The sequence below is a fragment of the Podarcis erhardii genome (genome assembly GCF_964252035.2).
Source record: "Podarcis erhardii genome assembly, chromosome: 1".
Taxonomy (NCBI): Eukaryota; Metazoa; Chordata; class Lepidosauria; order Squamata; family Lacertidae; genus Podarcis; species Podarcis erhardii.
The window spans coordinates 48,336,279-48,356,403 of NC_138497.1; the positions used below are offsets into that span (position 1 = coordinate 48,336,279).

At 44.6% G+C, this 20,125-nt stretch overlaps 1 protein-coding gene across 2 annotated transcripts in view; it reads right to left on the minus strand.

The window, feature by feature from the left end:
• The window catches only part of GALNT16 (polypeptide N-acetylgalactosaminyltransferase 16), a 143,772-nt gene that overhangs the window by 37,849 nt on the left and 85,798 nt on the right, over positions 1–20,125 (minus strand). For both annotated transcript variants that reach the window (XR_014161424.1, XM_081881749.1), the window contains exons 3-5: positions 18,722–18,820; positions 5,309–5,376; positions 604–669 (exon numbers count right to left, since the gene is read on the minus strand). Coding sequence is in view for 1 of the 2 variants with exons in the window: in XM_081881749.1 (XP_081737875.1) it covers positions 604–669; positions 5,309–5,376; positions 18,722–18,820 (233 nt within the window). In the remaining variant the exon portion in view is untranslated. The remainder of the gene's footprint in view (positions 1–603; positions 670–5,308; positions 5,377–18,721; positions 18,821–20,125) is intronic.

Consider the following 20,125-nt stretch of genomic DNA (forward strand, 5'->3'; position numbering starts at 1 on the left):
ATTACCGTACCAGGGAGTGTAACTCTGCTGATTCTTTTGAACTTACTGTATCTTTTTTTATATCACAGCATCTTTCTGGATCAAGAATATGGGATAGGAATAGGAAGCTCTGCTTTATAGTAGTTCTGCTCCTAATTGCTGGAAAATTCCAGCTGATTGCTGTTCCTCCCCCATGTGCTTCCCTGTGGAATACAACAGACTTCTATCCTTTCCATCATACTTCTTCACAGTGAAACCACTGGGAGAAGTCGTGCTGAGTTTTGGAGCGGATTTTTATCAGTATACTGATGGTGCACAGCTCTATTTATCTTTTCACCTGAATAAATTGTGGTACTTTTTTTGCAATTGAATCACTGCCTGAGGTTTGTAATGGGCTGAAATGTGAGTGAATATATTGAAACTCAACTCAGACAAGACAGAACTTCTTGCTGGTAATGGCTCTTCATCCGATGATGATGGTGATGAAACTAGATATAGGAAAGGGACTTGGTTGGTTCAGAGGCGGAGGCCGTCATATGTCCCCCAACACCCACATGTATTAATTTGTGCTACCATTGGGTCCTTCTAAAAGTGAACGATTCTTGCAAAATCTGTCATACTCACCTTCTCGCCGACTGTTGCGAAGACACTTGACCTTTGGTATCTTGGTAAGGAGCTGGCAATCCTCAGCTGAAGAGAAGAGAAAACAGTTGGCGCCAGTGCCTAGTTTGTTTGGCATCGACATAAAGCTGCAATTAACTCTCCCCATGTGTCTCAACAGAGGGCAAAGCTTTGCTTTCATTTATGATATTAATCAATTTGTTGATCCCAAAATAAATGGCTTTAATCCCATCGCCTCAAGTTATCGCCCAAAGAAGTCTGCTTACCACTCAGCTCCTCCTCCTCTGCCTCAAAGGTTTTAGTCAGCATTTGTAAGATCTGTGGAGGCACACTACACACCACACTGCAGCCATGGGCTGCAAAGCCCAGCAGATCCTTCTCCTTCTCCAAGCTCCTACAGAAAAGGGAGAGCTTTAGAGTAGGAGAGAAGGGAGTGCTTAACCTTTCCTCTGCCAGCCTACTTTCACTCAAATTTCCCTCCCAGCGAGGGGAAGAGGAGAATAGTTAGAGGGGAAACAACTGGCAAGGGAAAAGTTAAGCACTTCCATTGCCACTGTGTCTTCTCTGAAGCAAATCGTCCTTTCCAGAGGGCACTTTACAAGGGAAGAAGGAACTATGGAGGCCTTGTTATATGCTGTGATGTTTGTGAACAGCTGATACCACAGACAGCGTATGCCTTAAGGCAGGGGTTATCAGCTTTTCGGAGGCCCTGGCACATTTGCAAACCAGAGAAACTGTTGTGGGCACCCCACACATGCCACAACCAAGCATGGACTGCAACCTATTCTATCAGCTACAACAGAGAGCTGCTTTAAAACCCAACTGCAGGCAGGAGGGAACCTGCCTCAGGATATAACAACACGGCACATCAGAAAACATGTGTTTTGCAAACTCCTATTTGGAGGTTAATAGTAAAGCAGGGAAGAGAAACAGCATGGAAGAAATGGCGGACTGATTTATCCCCAAGACTCCAAACACACATTTCCTTTTTAGCTCAGCCGACTCCAGGGCTGGAAATATGCCTGGCTGTGGAGAAAATGGGGGAAGGGGGAGGTTGCGCGCAGAATCAGCAGGTGGAGGAAAAGTTCAGCTCCCCTATTCACGCCCTGACTTTCCCAGGCAAATGCCACTCTGATCCCTGCATCACCATTACAAGACCAAGAGTCAGGGTCCTTGTGTTTGCTCTGTAACATGTAGCTCTGCCTGTTGACTTTTAGGAGAAACATGAAAGAGATTTATGGCAGAGGCACAGGCTGGATGCTAAGAAAAAGAAAGGGAGTGAATGCAGTGAAATGAGAAAAGAGTTGAAAGAGGAGCAAGACATTCACACTCAACTCTTTTATCTGTCAAGATAAACACAGCACGACATATCATATGGCTCTAATGCAGAGCTGCCAGTCTACATCCCACATAAAATGAAGCACACTGTTGGATAGGATAGCTATTCTTGGATGGCCGTAATGGGATTAGACAAATTCAAAGAGGATTAGGCTACCAATGGCTACTAGCCACTATGTCTGTGTAGTGCTGGGTGCAGTAAGGTAAAGGTACAGGTACCCCTGACCGTTAGGTTCAGTCGCTGATGACTCTGGGGTTGCGGTGCTCATCTCGCTCTATAGGCTGAGGGAGCCAGCGTTTGTCCGCCGACAGCTCCCGGGTCATGTGGCCAGCATGACTAAGCCACTTCTGGCATAACCAGAGCAGCACACGGAAATGCCGTTTATCTTCCAGCCGGAGCGGTACCTATTTATCTACTTGCACTTTGACGTGCTTCCGAACTGCTAAGTTGGCAGGAGCAGGGACCAGGCAAATGGGAGCTCACCCCGTTGTGGGGATTCGAACTGCCGACCTTCTGAGCGGTAAGTCCTAGGCTCAGTGGTTTAGACCACAGTGCCACCCGCGTCTCGTTGGGTGCAGTATGTGCCTGTAAACCAGTTGTTGAGAATCACAAGTGGGGAGAGTGCTGTTGCACCCAGGTCCTGCTTCTAGACTTCCCATAGGGATCCTATTGACTGGTCTGAGAAAAGGTGCTGGACTAAATGGACCTTTAGTCTGACCCAGCAGAGTACTTAAGTTCTCTCCCATTGGTTCAGCTCATTCTGGAGTATTTAATACAACAATACTGTAGATCAGTGTTTCCCAACCTGGTGTCTCCAGCTGTTTTCAGACTACAGTTCCCATCATTCCTGACTACTGGTCTTGCTAGCTAGGGATGATGGGAGTTGTAGTCCAAAAACAGCTGGAGACCCAAGGTTGGGAAACACTGCTGTAGATGATACATATATTTCAATGGCTGACCACTGAAAAATAATTTCAGAGGTCTCTGGAGCAACACACCCCAGAGACAAAACTTCACCACTTTGATACTCTCTTACTACCCAGGAACAGCAGTGTTTTTATTGTGTGCTATTATCCAGGCTTTGAGAAGCCCCTCGCTTATCATCTTCCCACAGCTTCAGTTTCCTGGCAAGACACACAAAGGCTACCAGCCAAAATACTTTTCTTGGCACTTCTATCCTGGAGCTTCTCCATTTCTATAGCTTCTTGCCACCTGAAATATTGCTCTGGTGAGGGCAGTTTGTCAGGAGCTGTATTGCTGAGATGCAGTGACAGGAACACTTGATTAAAGGATACTGAGATATTGCTGGACATGTGCTCAGCAAGGAAATCCATGTACAAAAATAGCCCATGAATCCATTTTAGGTAATTCACACTCCAAGAACACAGCAGAATCCCATTCCGGTTATATTAGCAACATCCATTCAAGGGGCTTCATTTGAGATGCTCCCTTCATAGGTCTGATAGCAATCCCCAGAGAGCATATGTTGAAAGGTGGTTTGGAAATACTGCTCATGAAATGTAAATAAAAATAATGCTTAGAGAAAGTGGAGATTTGGAGAGTAATTCTGTATCTGTTTGGGTACGGTGCTTTATAATTGTATTGTATTGTACATGAAAACAATGAAATGTATTCCAAGACTATCAAAATGCAGCACGTGCACATGTAAATTCCAGGGTCAAGGTATCTGATATGGTGTGACATGGCATCTTCTGACATGGAAAGCGAGGGAAGTTAAATGACCTCAAACCTCTGGAGAATCACAACGCCTGCTGTGGCTGCAGAGACCGTAACTTCTAACTGCTGCCTCCCATATTGTTTTCTCTGCCTAGGCAGTGTATGTTTTGTAAGCCTGGGCAGTGTGTATGGAGGTCCTGGGCTGCCCAGTCTACAAGACCCCGCTCTCAGCCTTGCTGATGTGGTCCAAAGGAAAGCAGAGCAATACATTTGGCACCAGCTTGGCTGCAGGAGTTGCCAGAAGGAGGCATTCAAGGCGCCATCCAACCGTCTTAGGAACTGCACTCTGGATTTGTGCAGGCTGTACTCCTTAGCCTTCCCTTCTCCCACAAGGCAGCAGGTACAGATTATTCCTCAGGGTTTACTCCTGAAGTCTTTCTCACAAATGAGTATAGCCAGAAGGCAGCAGAGGTTTAGTATCAGTTTTCCTTCTCCCAGATGGGATACCTTCCCAGGTTGACAAGCCCCATCTTCCCCTTTGCCTGCTGCATTTCCAATGGAAATCCTTCCAGCTGAAATTAGAAGCAGGAATTCTTCCATTGGTGCTAATAGGAGCTTTCCTTGCAGGGCTAAGAACAACTGGGGAGGGAGGGAGGAAGATTTTCATCATGACTGGGGGGTGAGCGTGGAATTAAACCTCCCTTTCCTGTGTGCCATGGCCCCAATGAACCCCTCCCCTTCCTGCTGTTAATGATTTGTTTTCTCTCTCTTTTAAATGCAGACATGGGCTTGTATCCAATGCAGTTTTAAGTAAGCATCCTGTCACCGCAAGGTTTTCTGCTTCCACAACAGGACTTGCTGTTCCACAAGAGGACCTGCTCTCTTTCCCCATGCACTCCCAAAATTTGTTCCAGAGGGTTACAGAAAACCTCAGAACAGACTTGGGGGCAGCACAGGGGAAGGAAAGTCCCATTGTGCACATGGACATTGTTGCATTAGCGGGATGGTTACTTAGTGCTGCATTGGATACAAGCCATGATTGTTAATGACACATTTGGCCCTCACTTTGGTTTTACAAAAATTGAAGAATTGAAATTTCCTAGCCACTTGTTTTTATTACTGGAGAAAGTCACTTAAAAGTCCAGCTTCAAAGATGGAACAAACATTATTCTCTTGTGCTATTTTTCTCAAGAAAGGATAGTGCCTCTTGCAGCAGAATTCCAGGCACTTATTGTTCTGGGATAGTTCTGCTGTATGAATACCTCAGCAAGAATTTTGTGGATAACAGTCTTAGTCTGCCAAAAACACAGTGCAGCATACATTACCTCCTCCCCTTTGAACCTATATAATTGGGGCTCCTAGCTGTGCACACCACTTGTTATACTTACAATAATGACCCACAAAATGGTGGTTAATGAAACCAAACTGAGCATTCTGGCTTCCTGGGCAGGACTGTCACACTGAGAATCGACGGAAAGACACCATAACAAGAAAAAATTGGCTAGTTTTTCCTCAGGTGGAAATTAAAACAAAGCGCAACAAAGCTTTGCTCCTGCCTTTGTTCTCGCTCTTTTCCTCAGATGAAAAAGTGAGGAAATATCCTGAGTGGAGCAGAAAAAATGTATACAACCACATGAAAATGAATAAAAAGGAAATAAGATAATTAGAGAAACAAAGAAAAGTAATACTTACGATCCGAGCTGAAGTCATCCACTAAAATTATTTCCTGAATTAGGTTGACAGGAGTGCGGTTCAGAACACTAAAATGAATAACAAGAACATCAATTAAAAATATAAGGGTTTGCCTTTGATATTCTAAATAAAATAAGCCCTCTTTAATAGTTCTGATCCGCCAATGATCCCTTTCTCACCTGCAAAAGGATGCATTTTTTCTGAGAGCTGTTTCAGCAGATTAGACAGCAACAATTGCCTCTTCCCGTGAGTCCCCCAGGAGCAGTGGTTTGTGGCCTGGTGCAATAAGGCAGAGCCAGGCACCATCTTCCCACCACCCTATGTGGCCGTTGAAGGGGAACAAGGGCCCCTCCTCCTGTGGCCTCATGGGTTCGCAGGAGCCTGCCTGTTTGAATGGGCCAATTGCAGCTGCCCATGGGGCATGATCACATTGTCAACAAAGGAGAGTCACGATAAAAGATTGACAAAGGGGTCCTGGAGGGGGTGCTCATCCTGATACCCAAATGGGGGCTGATAGGCCTTGGCACCCCGTCTGAGTGGTGGCTCTGGCAGGATCATCCTGATTTGATGTACGTCATAGGGTCCACCCAGGGTCCACCCAGCCAAACAATCAGCAGTCAGGCTGACTGATTCAGGATACATAGCCAGTGCCTATGTCAAAACCTACTTCTGTAATCAATAAAGTTGTAGCCTATTCGAACCCAATACTTTGTTCTGTGTTCATTCACCATTCCTTCCTGGGTCCCCGCTGGCTGCGTGCACCTTGCGCCTGAGCCCACAAATTAAATCCTAACTCGAATGAGCACATTTTCTTACCAAATGTGTATTTTCAAAAACCTGTTTGTTGGGGTATCTATTCAAAATAATTTTAGATGTATACTTTAAAACCTGATTTTTGAAAAGGTCCTGTGAATCTTCCATATGAAACAGAATGAGTGCTTTTCCAATCCAGAAATTTGTGACTGCACATCTGGCCTTGTGACAGCAAATCCCTACCCCTCTTATCATTTGCTTGAAAGGGAAAGTTGTGTTGGGGGAGGGAAGAGAGATTTAGGAGCACTGCTCATTCTGCAGATCTCTGGAAAAGGATGCCTATCTGTAGTTATCTATGTTGAGCGTGTGCCCTCTCTGCTAACGGAAGTCATTGCAACCAGATACAAATATCAATTGCTGAACTATATTTCAAATCCCTGAACTCTGTTTCTTAATTCAAATGCTTGTTTGTTATGGACCCCTCCACATGCCCTTTTTACTGAGCATCCATCATGATTTGTGCTCAGGCTATTTGTGATGGTTATACGTGATTGCACTTTCAATACCATTTGCGTCTGCAAACATTTTGGGTTGCTCACGCTGCTTCCTCTGAGGTATGTGCCTGTCCCATCGCTCCCTGCTAAAATCCTGCAATTTTTCCTTCCACATTCTGAGTGTTGTCTGGCTGCTTGCCCCACTTTTGATGTGTTATAGCACCAGAGTGCCCCTCCAGGCAACAATAACACCGGGGAAGCATGGCAGAAAACCTAATAAAGCAGAATAACGTGTGGATAAATCTAGCATTAATGCACTATTGTTACATGAATGACATGCTGCAGAATATACCTACACACGAAAAACAATCATTCTGGAGGGGCTCTTAGTCACATTTCAATCACCTGTCTCCTATCAATATTATTCCCTATAGATCTGAATTCCCATTAGCAACTGTGGGAGTAAAACAAAGGCAGTTAGTGTGGGCGATTAGCAGCCAAACCTAACAAATGAATATTCTTGCTAGTTAGCATGAGAAAAGGCTAAGTCCACAAAGGTGTACTGCTGATAGGCAGATACTAAGACCATAGAAACACAATTAGTAGAGAGGACTCTGTGTGATGTCATTACCCTTTCTCATCTAGAGAGGAAGGAATATCTAGTACTTCCTGTTCCTCTTACCCCTCCCTCTTCCTTTGAAGCATTGGATGCACACTGCTTGTTTCAGCCTTAGGCACGTGCCTGAACTAAGTACAAGTATTTTGCTTCACAATTTTTTATTGCTACTGTTGCTGTGAGGCAATGCATACAAAATAAAGTAAATTTTATTTTTATTTTTAAATTTACTTCCCAGGTTGTTTCCTGAATCTTTATAAGCTGGGTAAGAAAGGGGAACCAACTTTTCATAGCTGGACTTGCTCAAAACAAGGTTTTACCACGTAATTCCTATGCTTTTCATTTTGCTGCCAAGGATGGGATTTGAAAAGCTGTTCTCAACCCACATATGTGGGCGGCTGGATGGATAAATTGCAATTAATATATCCTCTCCTACCCATTAAAACCCATCCCACAGTTGGAATCTTCTCGTTCTTTGAAATGATCCTCTCTCACAGGAAGAATCCCACTTCCCTCTAGCATCACCAGCTCCTGATTTCTGAAATATAATCAACCTCTACGACATCCCAAAGACAGAGTTCTCTCTCTCTCTCTCTCTCACTTGTCCACAAGCCTAGTGTCTATTTCTTATCACAGATGTCTCCACTTTCTGGGGCAAGTCATTCCTAGTACAATCTATGTGCACATAGTTCCACATGAAAAGACCGCCAGAGGAATAACTCAGACAAGTCTTTATTCTTTTGGCTTCTGCTCCCCCCAGACCACACCACAAGGTGGAGATAAACGATACTGAACCCTTTTGTGGGGTTTCCAGAAAAAAATTACTGCAGAATAGGGAAATTTGCATAAGGCAACCAGAAAGAATATAGCACTCTAGAGCAGAGCAGAGGAGCCATTTTGCCACCTGAAGCCCACATTCCTTTGTGGCCAAACTTCCAAGAGCTGCATCCCAGGTATGAGCAAGGCCAAAACAAGGATAGGCCAAGCAAATGAGGTGACGCTTACCTTTGTATAGAAGGATAATGTCTAGCCTTGCAAAAGGCAGAAGTTTACGTACAAACATGCCTGTCCCCATCCTCCATTGAGGCAAGCAATGGGCATTATCGATGTTCAAGGTTATGTTGCAGCCAGACAAAAGTATTTAAGGAGGGCACAGAGTGGGGTGAGGAGGGATGGAAGGTGGCCTGGACTAGGGAGATTCCTGAGGGCCAGACAGAGAGGCCTGGAGGACCCCATTCAGCCCACGGACCAGAGGTTCCCCAACCTTGTTCTCGAAAAGAGTAAGTACAAAAGAGGTACAAAAATAAAGAAGTAAAATAAAATACCTCAAACAAAGCTAAAAACTCAGGAACAGCCACGCTTGCCTACTGTAATTTGCAGTTTGCACCCATTCTTTGTTACTAATGAACTCGTGAAATGGACAATTCTCCATGAAAGAATTAAGCACTAGGAAAAATCTCCCCCCATCATCACTGCCTACTTCACCGGGGTGTTGTAAGAAAAGCTGAAATAATGTAAGGATAGTGCTTTGAATACTCTTAAAATGTTAAATAACCACTTAATATTATTATGAGGGACTGATTTCCCTGAGACACTATGCGGGATGAAGTCCTGCAGACTGAAGTCCAGCTGTTCCAGGATATATCTTGGAGCAAGTAGCTGGGGCAGACACACTTTCACTGACAGAGATCTTCTGCAGAGCAAGCGAGGGGGTGGGGGATGCCAAATGAGCAAGCAGTTCATGAGAGACAGCAGCTTCTTGCGATGCAAAAGATGTCAAGCAAACAGACCGACAACCATCCCCCTGCAGAGGACATGAGACGCCAATGAGAAAGCTGTTCAAGAGGCCATTTAAATGTTTCTGGAAGACAGGCTGCTCCTGCACATCACACTTCAGGATCCCTGCCTTGCCAGAACTAGGGCTCCCAAAGGCACAAATACCTTAATGTTCAGCAACAGCAAAATTTCACACAATTTTTGCCTAGATCAGATAGTTGGAGATCTAAAACATGCTCCATCCTCAAGAAGTTAAGCACAACTCATTCCTTTGCACCCAATACCAACAGCAGATGCAAACATGTGTGCATTAATAGCAACACCCATTGAGAAACAAGGATAAGTCCTCAGAGAGTGGATGGCTTAAGACAATCCTTGCCTAGTAAATATTTCCTCAGAACAAAATCAGGTATGTAATTCTGAATGACTTTATTCTCTGGTTTTTTTCACTTCTGCAAAAAATAAGGAGCCCCCTGACTCCAAGCTTCAGGTCTCTCTTACCATCTTTGTGCCCCCCTCAAACACAAATCCATAATTTCAAAAGGGGTTGTCAGTATATACCGTACATTATTTCTCCTGGCAATTCCTCCCTATCTAGTCCAGCTTGCTGTCACACTAGAAAAGGGGAAAGGCTTCCAATGGCAAGATTAGCAAAATGTATTATTCCTGCTTTTCGTAACTTTAGATTCCAACTTCCATAGTTCCCCCAAGTTCTACATTTAGTCACATATCAACATAGCTATTTAAATTGCAAGCTCTTTTGTCTGAACTGTGGATTATGTTCACTATGCAATTCATTAAACTTGGATCATAATAGATATTCAATGGTTGACAGCCCTTGGTACTTGCTTCCTGCATGATGTGTGCCAACGATTGCACAAATCAATGACTGTGTTGTTTATATGCACCTAGAGATAAAAGGCAATTAATAGCCAGACTTTCAAACCACATTTTCCACTCAAGGTTCTGGAATTGTATTTTTTCCTCCCCACCAGACTGCAGCTCATCAGGATAAGGCAGCCTGTTGTTTCTATGGTAGTGGAAGCTGGCCTATTTGGGCAAATGGGGCGCTGCCCCACCAACCTCAGTCTGCCCTCAGTGAATGCCCACATGTCTGTCTTCTTACCTGCAATCTGCCCAGGGGTGCCACTGGCTGTCAGCCACCTTCTCCTGGGTCTCAGCACTGCCTTGCAGAACTAAATGAGGATCAGCATGGGGACAAACCTAGAACTGCTTCCATCTGTCATGGGCTCTGGCTACTGTTGGCCTCCCTGCTTACCAATCTCAATTCACAAGTTTGTTGCTTGCCAATCTGTACTTTTAGACCAAATTGTATTTGCACTGTTGGTATGAAAGTGAGTGACAAAATGCTAATACACTATTGGATCTTCTTTTGGGGTGTGTTGTTGTTTTTTGGACCAGTTTATGATAAGTCTAAAAACCTCAATTTGTGTTCTCAAAGCAGTGGGGATTTTTTAAATGTCTAATGATGTTAATGTTTTAACATCAACCATCAGTGTTGTTAATTTATATAAGGTCCCAGAGTGGGTTACGACATTACAAACAATATTAAAAACAATTCACAACAACAACATTCCCCAATAGTAATAGCTTCCCCTCACCCCACCCCCGCCATGGGCCACTTGAAAATTCCCAAGGCTTTGGCAAACCACTGCATGATTTTTCTGCCTATTGTAGCTACTGCCATGCCTTGTGCTAGATGCTTTGATTTTTAATTGCACTTCATTATTCCTTTTATTTCTTATACTGTATTTTATTGTATTACATGAGTTCCGTAGAATCCCACGAAAATTCAAATTGTAAGTGTTCTTCACAAACATGCCAGGGGCCCCTTCAACGAGGTTTGTGATCCGTGGACCATGAATTGGGAACCCCTGGTCTATAGTACATGCCAGTATTGTGAGACTGATCACCATTCCCATTTATTTGTCCAGTCCAAGAAGACAGGTCCTTGGTCACTGCTGGATCTCCTGTATTGCAGTCATAGGTGGCCTGCCTTCCCCACCAAGCCTTTGCTCCCTGCTGTCTCCCATCGTGTCTGTAGTACATTGCTTTCACGCAACCTCCAGTTCTTTGGTGCTTGCACTGCTTCAGACTAATTGCCCCACATACTGGCCACTCATCAGCAATAAGGCTTCATCCCCGGCCAGTCCCACCCCACCCCAATGCTAGTTTCTCTCTCTTTAGGCTCCATGCTCACTCCATGCTCTACCTGGTGCTCCTCTCCCTGCATCCTTTATCCTAGCTTAGGCAAGGCCTGAGGCAACTGATGGACCTGCACCTTTCCTCTACCATCTGTGATTGGATTAAAAACTTTCTGAGGGATCGCACTTTAAACAGCTCAATCCCTTACAAGGACAGTTTTTTTAAAGGTCATAATTATTATCCCCATATTGTGAGGCAGAGTACAACTTTTCTATTCCTTTGACCATTCACCATTCATTGCAGCAGAAGTGAGATTCAAAACAAGGCCTCTGGAGTCTTAGCCGCAATGCTACACCAGCTCCGCCTGGAAGTTTATTTTCAGACTTCCCAATTGCCCCCAGATTTCAAACAGACTGGTTGGGATCTCATCATCTTTGAAATAGGAGCCTCATGGGGCATCAAGCCACAACTCAGGCATAGAAACTCATTAGCTGGTTTTATAGATTTTTGGCCTTAACGTTAACTCGTCAATCGGACTTCTTCATCGCTGCCATTCCCCAAAGTGAAATTAAACTTCTGTTTTGGAAAACAACTCTGTAATCATCTATAACAATTTAATTACATATAATTTTCAACAGGTGCTACTCGAATGGCTGATTAATCAAAATCAAATCAGCCCCTAATTGTCACAGAAGGCCAAATCCACCTGCTGCACTTTTGGAAGGAAAGCAGAATGGCATCAGAAGAGGGTGACCAGCCACTGCAAAATAGGCAGGCAGCACAATTTTTACACCATCACCTCCCTCTTGCCTGATTTTGCTGCGGTCCTGTGCAGGCTTGCAAGAAACCAATAGTTGGAACAGAGCAGCCCTTTTCATACTTCAGGTACCCCACAGCACTTTACAGTAATTACTTAGTGGTATGGACTCCGGCTGTGTAGACGAAGGCAGCAGCAATTATACTCACAGTAATAATTCATGCCCAGCCTAGTGCATTCAGATCCATTTTATTGAGATACATGGCTTACCTCAAGCACCTTGAAAATTAAGCCAGAGTTGTTATTGTTTCTATTTCTATCAGCAAACGAAGAATAACAAGTGAACCTGAGCAAAAGGGAACTTTCTGCTTCTTGCTGGTCTCATGAAAAAGGCACAAACTGCTAAAGTATACATGAGCACCACGGACTCATGGTTTCATTCAAATATGCACAGTGCAGTGGTATGGAGGAATTAGCCCCCACAGAAACAAAATAACATGCCAGAAACTATTTCCCCACATGAAATGTCCATCTGTTGAACGGGCGGGTGAAGGAGCCACCACTTCCCAGCAAGCGGGCTCTGCGGGGCAGGGAAGGGAGAGGCTGAGATGGGACTCTGGCTGGCCCTGCACACCACCATGGCAGTGTGTCTGCTTGTATTCCCTTTTCTGTTCCTTGAGTGCCCACTCGATGCTCTTGCTCACTCGCTTCGCCTCCTTTTCCTCCTCCCGCTCCTCCAGTCACAGCTTCTCCCAAGGTCTCTGCAGCACCAGCAGCTGCTCCAGCTTCACCGCTGAGCCCAACTCAGGCTTGGCCTGAGGTGCCGCCGCAGCTGTGAGGGGTGGCAACAGTCCCTGCTGCCGCCTTGTCCTTCTCCGCAGGACCTGCCCCGTCGCCCGCTCCATTCTGCAGGAGCACTGCAGCAGTGGCCCGTCCAGCTCCACCACACGCACCTTCTCGCTGCTGCCTACCGCCTCCCCGCCGCTGCAGATGCTGCCACTGGCACCGCCGCCGCTTTTTCCCACACTCCTTCCCCATCCTCCTCTCCCAGCCGGGGCTCTGAGCAATGGCAGCCGTGGGGAGCGGCGATGGCAGCTGTTGCTCAGTCTCTGAGGTGGTGGTGGTAAGAGCTTAGGTGGCTTCAGCAGCGGGCATCTGGTGCCCCCCAGAATTTGGCACCCAGATGCCCTGCACCCCTTGCACCCCCAGATAGAGACAGCCCTGGCTAAAACAACGAAACCGTGCTCCCTTCAGGGCATTGGGCTTGGGGATATGTATCCTCTTCAAGATATGCAGGATATAAGGCCTTCTGAGGAGATTCAGACTTGGTTTTTTCCTGATTGGAGTCTGATATCTGAGCACCACCACTTCCACTCAGGTAGTGATGGTTGCCCAAAGACCTTCAAGAAAAAGTAGGAAGGAATTAGGCTGCGGGTGTAAGGATAAGAGTTCTGGCCAGCAGCCATGGCTCATTCCACATGTTGGGCTGCCAGGCAGTGTTGACTTCACTACTAGGTGCTGCCTTTTGCTGACATCCCAGTGAGCCCAGCAATGAGGCAAACCCTGGCAGGATGTCACAGTGGGCTCTCTCCAGATGTTCTTGGCTTGCGACATCCTTCATACCTGACCGTGCTGGCTGGGGCTGATGGGAGTTGCAATCTAAAACATCCCAATGATGGGGAAGGTTGGGCTCTATATCATCTCATTTGGCATGTTTGGAACTATCCTCAAGATTAGCTGGCATGTTTCATGCATTACTCAATGTAGCGCAGCAGCTGCCATCTTGTGCTTGTTCTCACAGCGCTCCTGATAATTATATTTCTACAACCTCTACCTATATAATTAGGGCAGACCTAAACAGACTGGTGAAAGTTAAAAACACTGCACGCGTTTTGTAAGAGAATGATGGGACAGTGACTATCGCACTACTTCACAGGAAATGTATCAAACAGGCCGCAGGCTTTTGTGTCCCTACAGCACCTTCTCATAAGGATTTGATGACTGACCACTCTCAGAGCTGACTTCCTCATTGGCCAATTCACGCCTTTGCTTTCGGCCCCAGCTGCACCACAGACACGCCACAATCTGTTGATTTATTTACTCCATTCATCAAGCGCCCAACAATAGTTTTCTGGGTGACGTACAAAATAAAGCATTAAAAATCACAGTTTCAATAAATCAAGAATCAATAAAGCAGGAAATAAAGCAACTATAAAAAAATAACCATTCCATGGAAGAGGTTCTAGAGATTAAAACATCACAGCAACAACCAGCTAATACAGAAAGCCAAGAGATAAGTTCCACAGAACGAAAGCAACCATGCTCAAACCATAACGTTAGACAGATTTTTAAAAAATGATCTTTAAAAGCCTGGCTGTAGTAATGGGTAATGATAGAGCTAAGCATTATCTCAAGACTCTACAATTTAGCTTGTTCTTGTGGTTACTTTCATTTTCCTATCCAGTTGTGTGCTAAACTGTTCATCAAGAGGCTGTTGCCTCTTTTTCTGGGTCTTAAAATTTAGTAACCTGGTCTTATATATCAAATTAGAACCATGGCAACAAGAGGGGAAAAAAAAACAGATATCCTATGGGAGAATTAAGGGATTCAATCCAGAAACAGAAGAATGGCAGCAATATGTGGAAAGACTAGGCCACTATTTCTTTGTTAATGAAATCACTGAGGGAAAACAAAAATGACTATTTGTCTGGTATCAAAAAGATTCTGAGGTGGGTCTCTGATGGGGCACTCTACAGTTCACTGCTCACTAAATGTCACCATGGGAGACCACTTAAGAGACAGGCCTCGTTTGAAGATCTTGGGGTCTTTGAAGAGAGTAACTTTCAGATACTGAGGAATCAAGCTATGAAGGGCTTTAATGGTAGACTTGGGCCTGGAAATGGGCCAGGTGCTAGGGAAGCTTTTACTACCTTCCAGCACTGATTGTCAGCCTTCTGGTTGCCATTGCAACCCCATACCATCCCTGCTTCAGTCATAACCTTAACCATAACATTTTGCTGAAGGTCAACTCCAACCATTCATCTGATTCAGATAATGCAAAGTCCGGGAGATATATGACTTCATGGATGATTGCCTGCTAGCCTTATACTTTACCCTTGAGTGTAGCATAGCCACGATTTACACTTTATCACCATGAGCAAAGACTTGGAGCTATAAGTATTCTCTTAACCGTAGAAGACAATGGGAATTTAATAGGAGTCAAGATTTGCTAGGTCTTAATCCTAGAACCTGTTTTGAATGCTGTGGTTTAGCTCCAGAGATTTCAAAATGATGTGACTGGCAGAATGCCTCTCCCCACCCCAACTCCTAACAACCAACCCTCATTCATTCAGGGGCAGGATTAGGGGAAAGAATCTCCAGAATGGGAAGGAATTATGACCCCCTTCATTTCTAGCCCATTCCTAGTTGGAATTAGAGATAAGAAACCATTTCTAGTCAGAATTGCAGTCAGGTTTAGGTGTGCTATGAAAGAATAAAAAATTATCAGGATTTATCCCCGCCCTTGCCTCAAACCTAAGGTCTCCTCAGATGAAGAGCAAAGAGAGCTGGACCCTCCAGCAGATCTCCACCCTGCAGTGATCCTGAAGTGCCATCAAACCTGATGTTCCTGCCCCAGCCATGATGATTCCTACACGAACTGCCTGAGCTTCTGGCTGGCTCTTAGAACTCCCCTCATCTCCCTCAAGGGCTAGAGAGGCAGAAGAGATGGTGAGAAATGCAGGTACTTCAGAGTTCTGAAGTTCGCAGCCCATGGCGTTGCTCTGTGATTGAGACCCAAGAAAGTGTGGAATCTGCAGCTCCTATATAGGCTTACCATTTGAGTTGCTCCCTTGATTAGGGTTGCCATATTTCAAAAAGTAAAAACCAGGAGCTTTTTTAAAACACACACACACACAAAAGCGATTTTTCGATTGACTTGCCTAAGATCCAGGACAAAGTGCCGCCTTTCGGAAATCCCTCCCGGACGTCAATTCTGCCTTTGAAATCCAGGTAATGTCTGGACATATGGCAGCCCTACCCTTGATAAAGCAACAGCTCTCATCAACGCTCCAAGCTTCAGCCTTCCTGACCTGCGGAAATGGCCCCGAAACAACAGTCATCCAGGAATACTTGAGACCTGGCAGCTGTCATTTTGGAAAGGAAGCACTTAGATGGGCAATATATTGTATAGCTCCTGCGTTGCACTGCTGAACCCAAAAAAAGTTCAGCCATCTTTGCTGGGAGCTAAGGAGCTATTCAGCTGATGTGTGCTGTCAGTGCCTTTGCTTCGAAGGTTGGCTTTATTTTGAGGCAGTTATTGAATGGCCAGTTATTGAATTTGATTGTTTTACTGCTGAGGGGGGCACATAAAGATTGTGGGTCTGTCCTGCTGGCCTAACTGCCTATTGTTCGGAGCAAAAGTTTTATGCTCCCCAGGGGCAGCCTCCCCAAGACCAATACTGCCTTGCAAAAGATTTGTTCTGTTTTCTCCAGTGCACAAAAGCATCCTTGCATTCATGAAGCCCAGCCAGGATGCACTTGAAAGAACCTCTTATTTATTCACAAAGCAGTTTTCTGCAAGACCCTAAGACCTGGAGTGAGGGAAAATAGTTCCGATGAATAATGCATCACTGCCAGAGGTGCTCTCAGCTGCCTTCCAGCTGAGATACACTCTCCCTTTCTCTCTCCCTCCCCCTTTCCCCACCTCTGTGTCCACAGAGAAAGCATTTCTCTGACCTGGAAGACTGCTTAAAGGACACTTTTAGCAAAAGTTTAATATCTCAAAGGGAGCAGAGGACATTTTCTCAGGAAACAACAACAACCCCCAAGAGTAAACAGTCTTGCTGCATTCTTTAGCCCGGAAAGATATTAGGGGAAATGGTCATTGAAAATGTTTATTTGCAGCAAAAAGAAAACCAGAAGCAGCCAAGCCAAGGATGCATGAAAAGAATATATATTAAAAATTGGATATGTCACACATGCCTGAACCCTATTCAGGGCTATGTGACCTGATGGAGATTGGGCAGGCAGACACAAGGTCTGCTAGTTTGCAGCAGAAACCGGCTGTGCCCAGCCCTGATTGGTTGCTGCTTTCTCACAAATCCCTCCTCCTGAGAAAAGTTTTTCAGCTGACTTTTTTTTTATTACATTAAAAAATATATACTAATGCAATAATGTTGAAACAAAAACTAGAAAGGGGGAGTTAAAATAGAAAGCAGAACTTTGGGGTGTGACTCCTATTTTTAATTGTAATTTGTACATGAACGCATAAGGACTGTGGCTTGTAAGGATCACCTTCTCAGCAATGGCACCCCGGCTGTACAATACCCACACATTATGGTTCAGCTGTGGCCAGCACCGACCATCTTTCAGCACCAGATAAAAACCATCCATTCTCAGCGCCTTTTGAGTTACAAGACATTTGCTGGACATTATCATTACTCTCATCATCATTACGGCCGCAGTGTCTGGAGACAGTGACCAGAGGAGGAATGACCACCAGGAGGAGCGCAGAAAGAAGAAACGCCATGGTGCGTCTGCAGCAGCACAACCTTCATTTGCCCCAGCTGCAACAAAACTTGTCTTTCCCGTATCTGCTTCTACAGCCACAGCAGTCGCTGTAACTGTCCAACAGTCTGGCTTCACCCGAAAGGCACACTCCTCCATTGTCTCTTGAGACAGATGGATGGCATTATTATTTTATTATTATTAGGAAGGTGCCAGAGTATATGCACTGCATGAAGAAGCTCCCAGTTCAATTCTCACACCAAAATACCTCTCCCCATCACTACCACCTCTCCATCTGCTGCTTGATGCCCAGTAAGTGCCCTGAATCACCCTGGGGAATTTCTCAAATATCTAAGGAGTTGTCCGGTAGATATGCTATCTATTCTGGAATTTCATACCGTATGTTGAAGTGTTAAATTACTTTGTTACAGGGCAGAAGTATATTGTGTCCCTGCTCAGGTACATGTCATCATTCACACTTTGCCCAGTTATAACTTGTATATTGCAGTCATATAAGATATTGGCTCAGGCACTATCATAGCCAATGAGGTTAATCCGAGGTTCAATTATTGCTAATTGAAAACTTCTCCTGGCTTAATAAATGGTAGTCTATAAAAAAGCAGGAAAAGGAGTGAAGGCTGCAGGTTCCTCACTTGCTCCTTCTTTGCACTGACTTCAGCTTTTCAGCCCTTGTCTACTTTAATCTATTGCATTGGGGGATTTCAGTCTGTGAGCCTGCATAGATATGTCCTATACATGACTGATGAACATACAATCTGGTCTCTACAAAAAAACTGGGACAACCCAAAGTTCTTATGACAGCCTATCTGGAATGGTGGTGACAGCCAATGATTACAGTTTGGGGGACTTTAAATGAGTTTAAAAGGGGAATGGGATGCAGGTATATTGTTGGGAGTTGGTTTAAACAAAAACAAAACCAATTTTGGCCCCGAGTCTCTAACACAGTGATACCAATGCTGTGATTATGCAAGCAGAACCACAGTTTATGAAAGAGATGGTTGTGGATGTAGCAGGCAATATGGGTTAACTCCCATCACCAAGCATCCAGTGAGCAAATGGTCTGCAGATTTATCCAAATAGAGGTTCAGGTGCTTTTTTTGACTATCAAATGAGCTAAACAGCTAGATTGCAACCAAGTTACTTGGGAATAAATCCCACTGAGCCCAGTGGGATTTTCTTCCCACTAAATACACTTGGGACTGCAGTTTTCCAGGACAGATTTAACTCTTCTTACTCTGGAGTAAGCCTCGCTGATTTACTTCCAAGCAGGTTTGTTTAGGGCTGAAACCTCAAGTCCCGTCGGAGCTAAAAGCATGCCTTACCTTTTCACTGTGCGGAGCAAGGTGGAACGAGCCTCATTATGGAAAGTGATAATGATGCTGGTTGCTGGCAGGTCGGCACCGTAGTGCGCAGACGCACACCTGTAACAAACAGAGAGAAACAGCATGTGATGAAATGGGGGATTTGCTAGGAAAGTAAAACTCCCAAAATTGCTGCCAAGCTCACAAAATCTCATGCACATCTTTACCAAACAGCCGATAACGGAATTTTGGTGCCCTGCCAACCTTTTCCCCATATAGCTTCTTTTATTATGGGAGTGCAATTCATCACACGCTGGCAGTGCTGACAGCAGTACTTAGTATCCATCGGATTATAACTGCCAGTAACACCAGTTAACAAGCATGTTGGTTTCAAGCAGCACTAACAACAAAAAAGTTGGTATCAACCCATCCTTTTGGAATCTGCTTCACGCTCTCTCCAAAGGGCTGGGAGAGGGAAATCTATGGCGATCTATGGCTCTATAGAAGCAGCTGCACTGTTGATTCCTACAAGGCCCAGCAGCAGCTGATAGGATGATGTGGCAGGATGTATATGAATCGGCCATAATTATGGAGAAGGGGAGTTTCCAAGCTTTTATTGGTGGGAGTCACATAGTGGTGCTAGTGGTACAGAGCACCGTCTAGACCAGCCCCACACCACATGGGTTGTTGACATTATTATTATTATTAGTTCAATTTATACACCGCCCTATACCTGGAGGTCTCAAGGCAGTTCACAAACAAGACCACAACGTATAAAATCAAACCAAAAACAATAACCCATTTCCATTCGTTTCAGCTATTACTCTGCAAATAGCTCCAAAACCAGTTTCAAAATGCAGTTTCCCCTGAATTTTTTTTACTAAAAAAAAATGGGGGGCTTGTTATTTTTAGCGAAAAATAACAAAACAGCAAATTTTTAATACGTAAATGATCCTCAAACCAGTCAAAATTGGAGTTCATACGTCAATTTTAAAAGCTGCATTATAGAATGCACATTTAATGTACAAGCGGGTCTGTTTCACTTTGCGGTTTATGTTAACAAAAATCCATTTTGCATATAAATGGCTTAATGTAAATTAGCAGTGTGTTAGTACACACTGTTAAAAAGTTCATGCGGCATTCCTCCAGTACAGTTACTGCACCACAGGCAAAACAAACCAGAATCTGGCTTCTATTGTCTGAACCTGACTCATGGTTTGTTTCTTCCAAAAACAAACAAACCCATAAGCAGTCATCCAAGAATAAACTGTGGCTACCATTAATCGTTTGTTTGAGAGAGAGCAATCACAAGCCCAGGTTCAGGTGACACAACAAAGTGACTCTGGCTTGTTTTCTGGGTGGTGCGGTAGCACCAGCCCACTGCACATTCTCATTAAACTATAGTTTGTTTTAAGCTATGGTTCA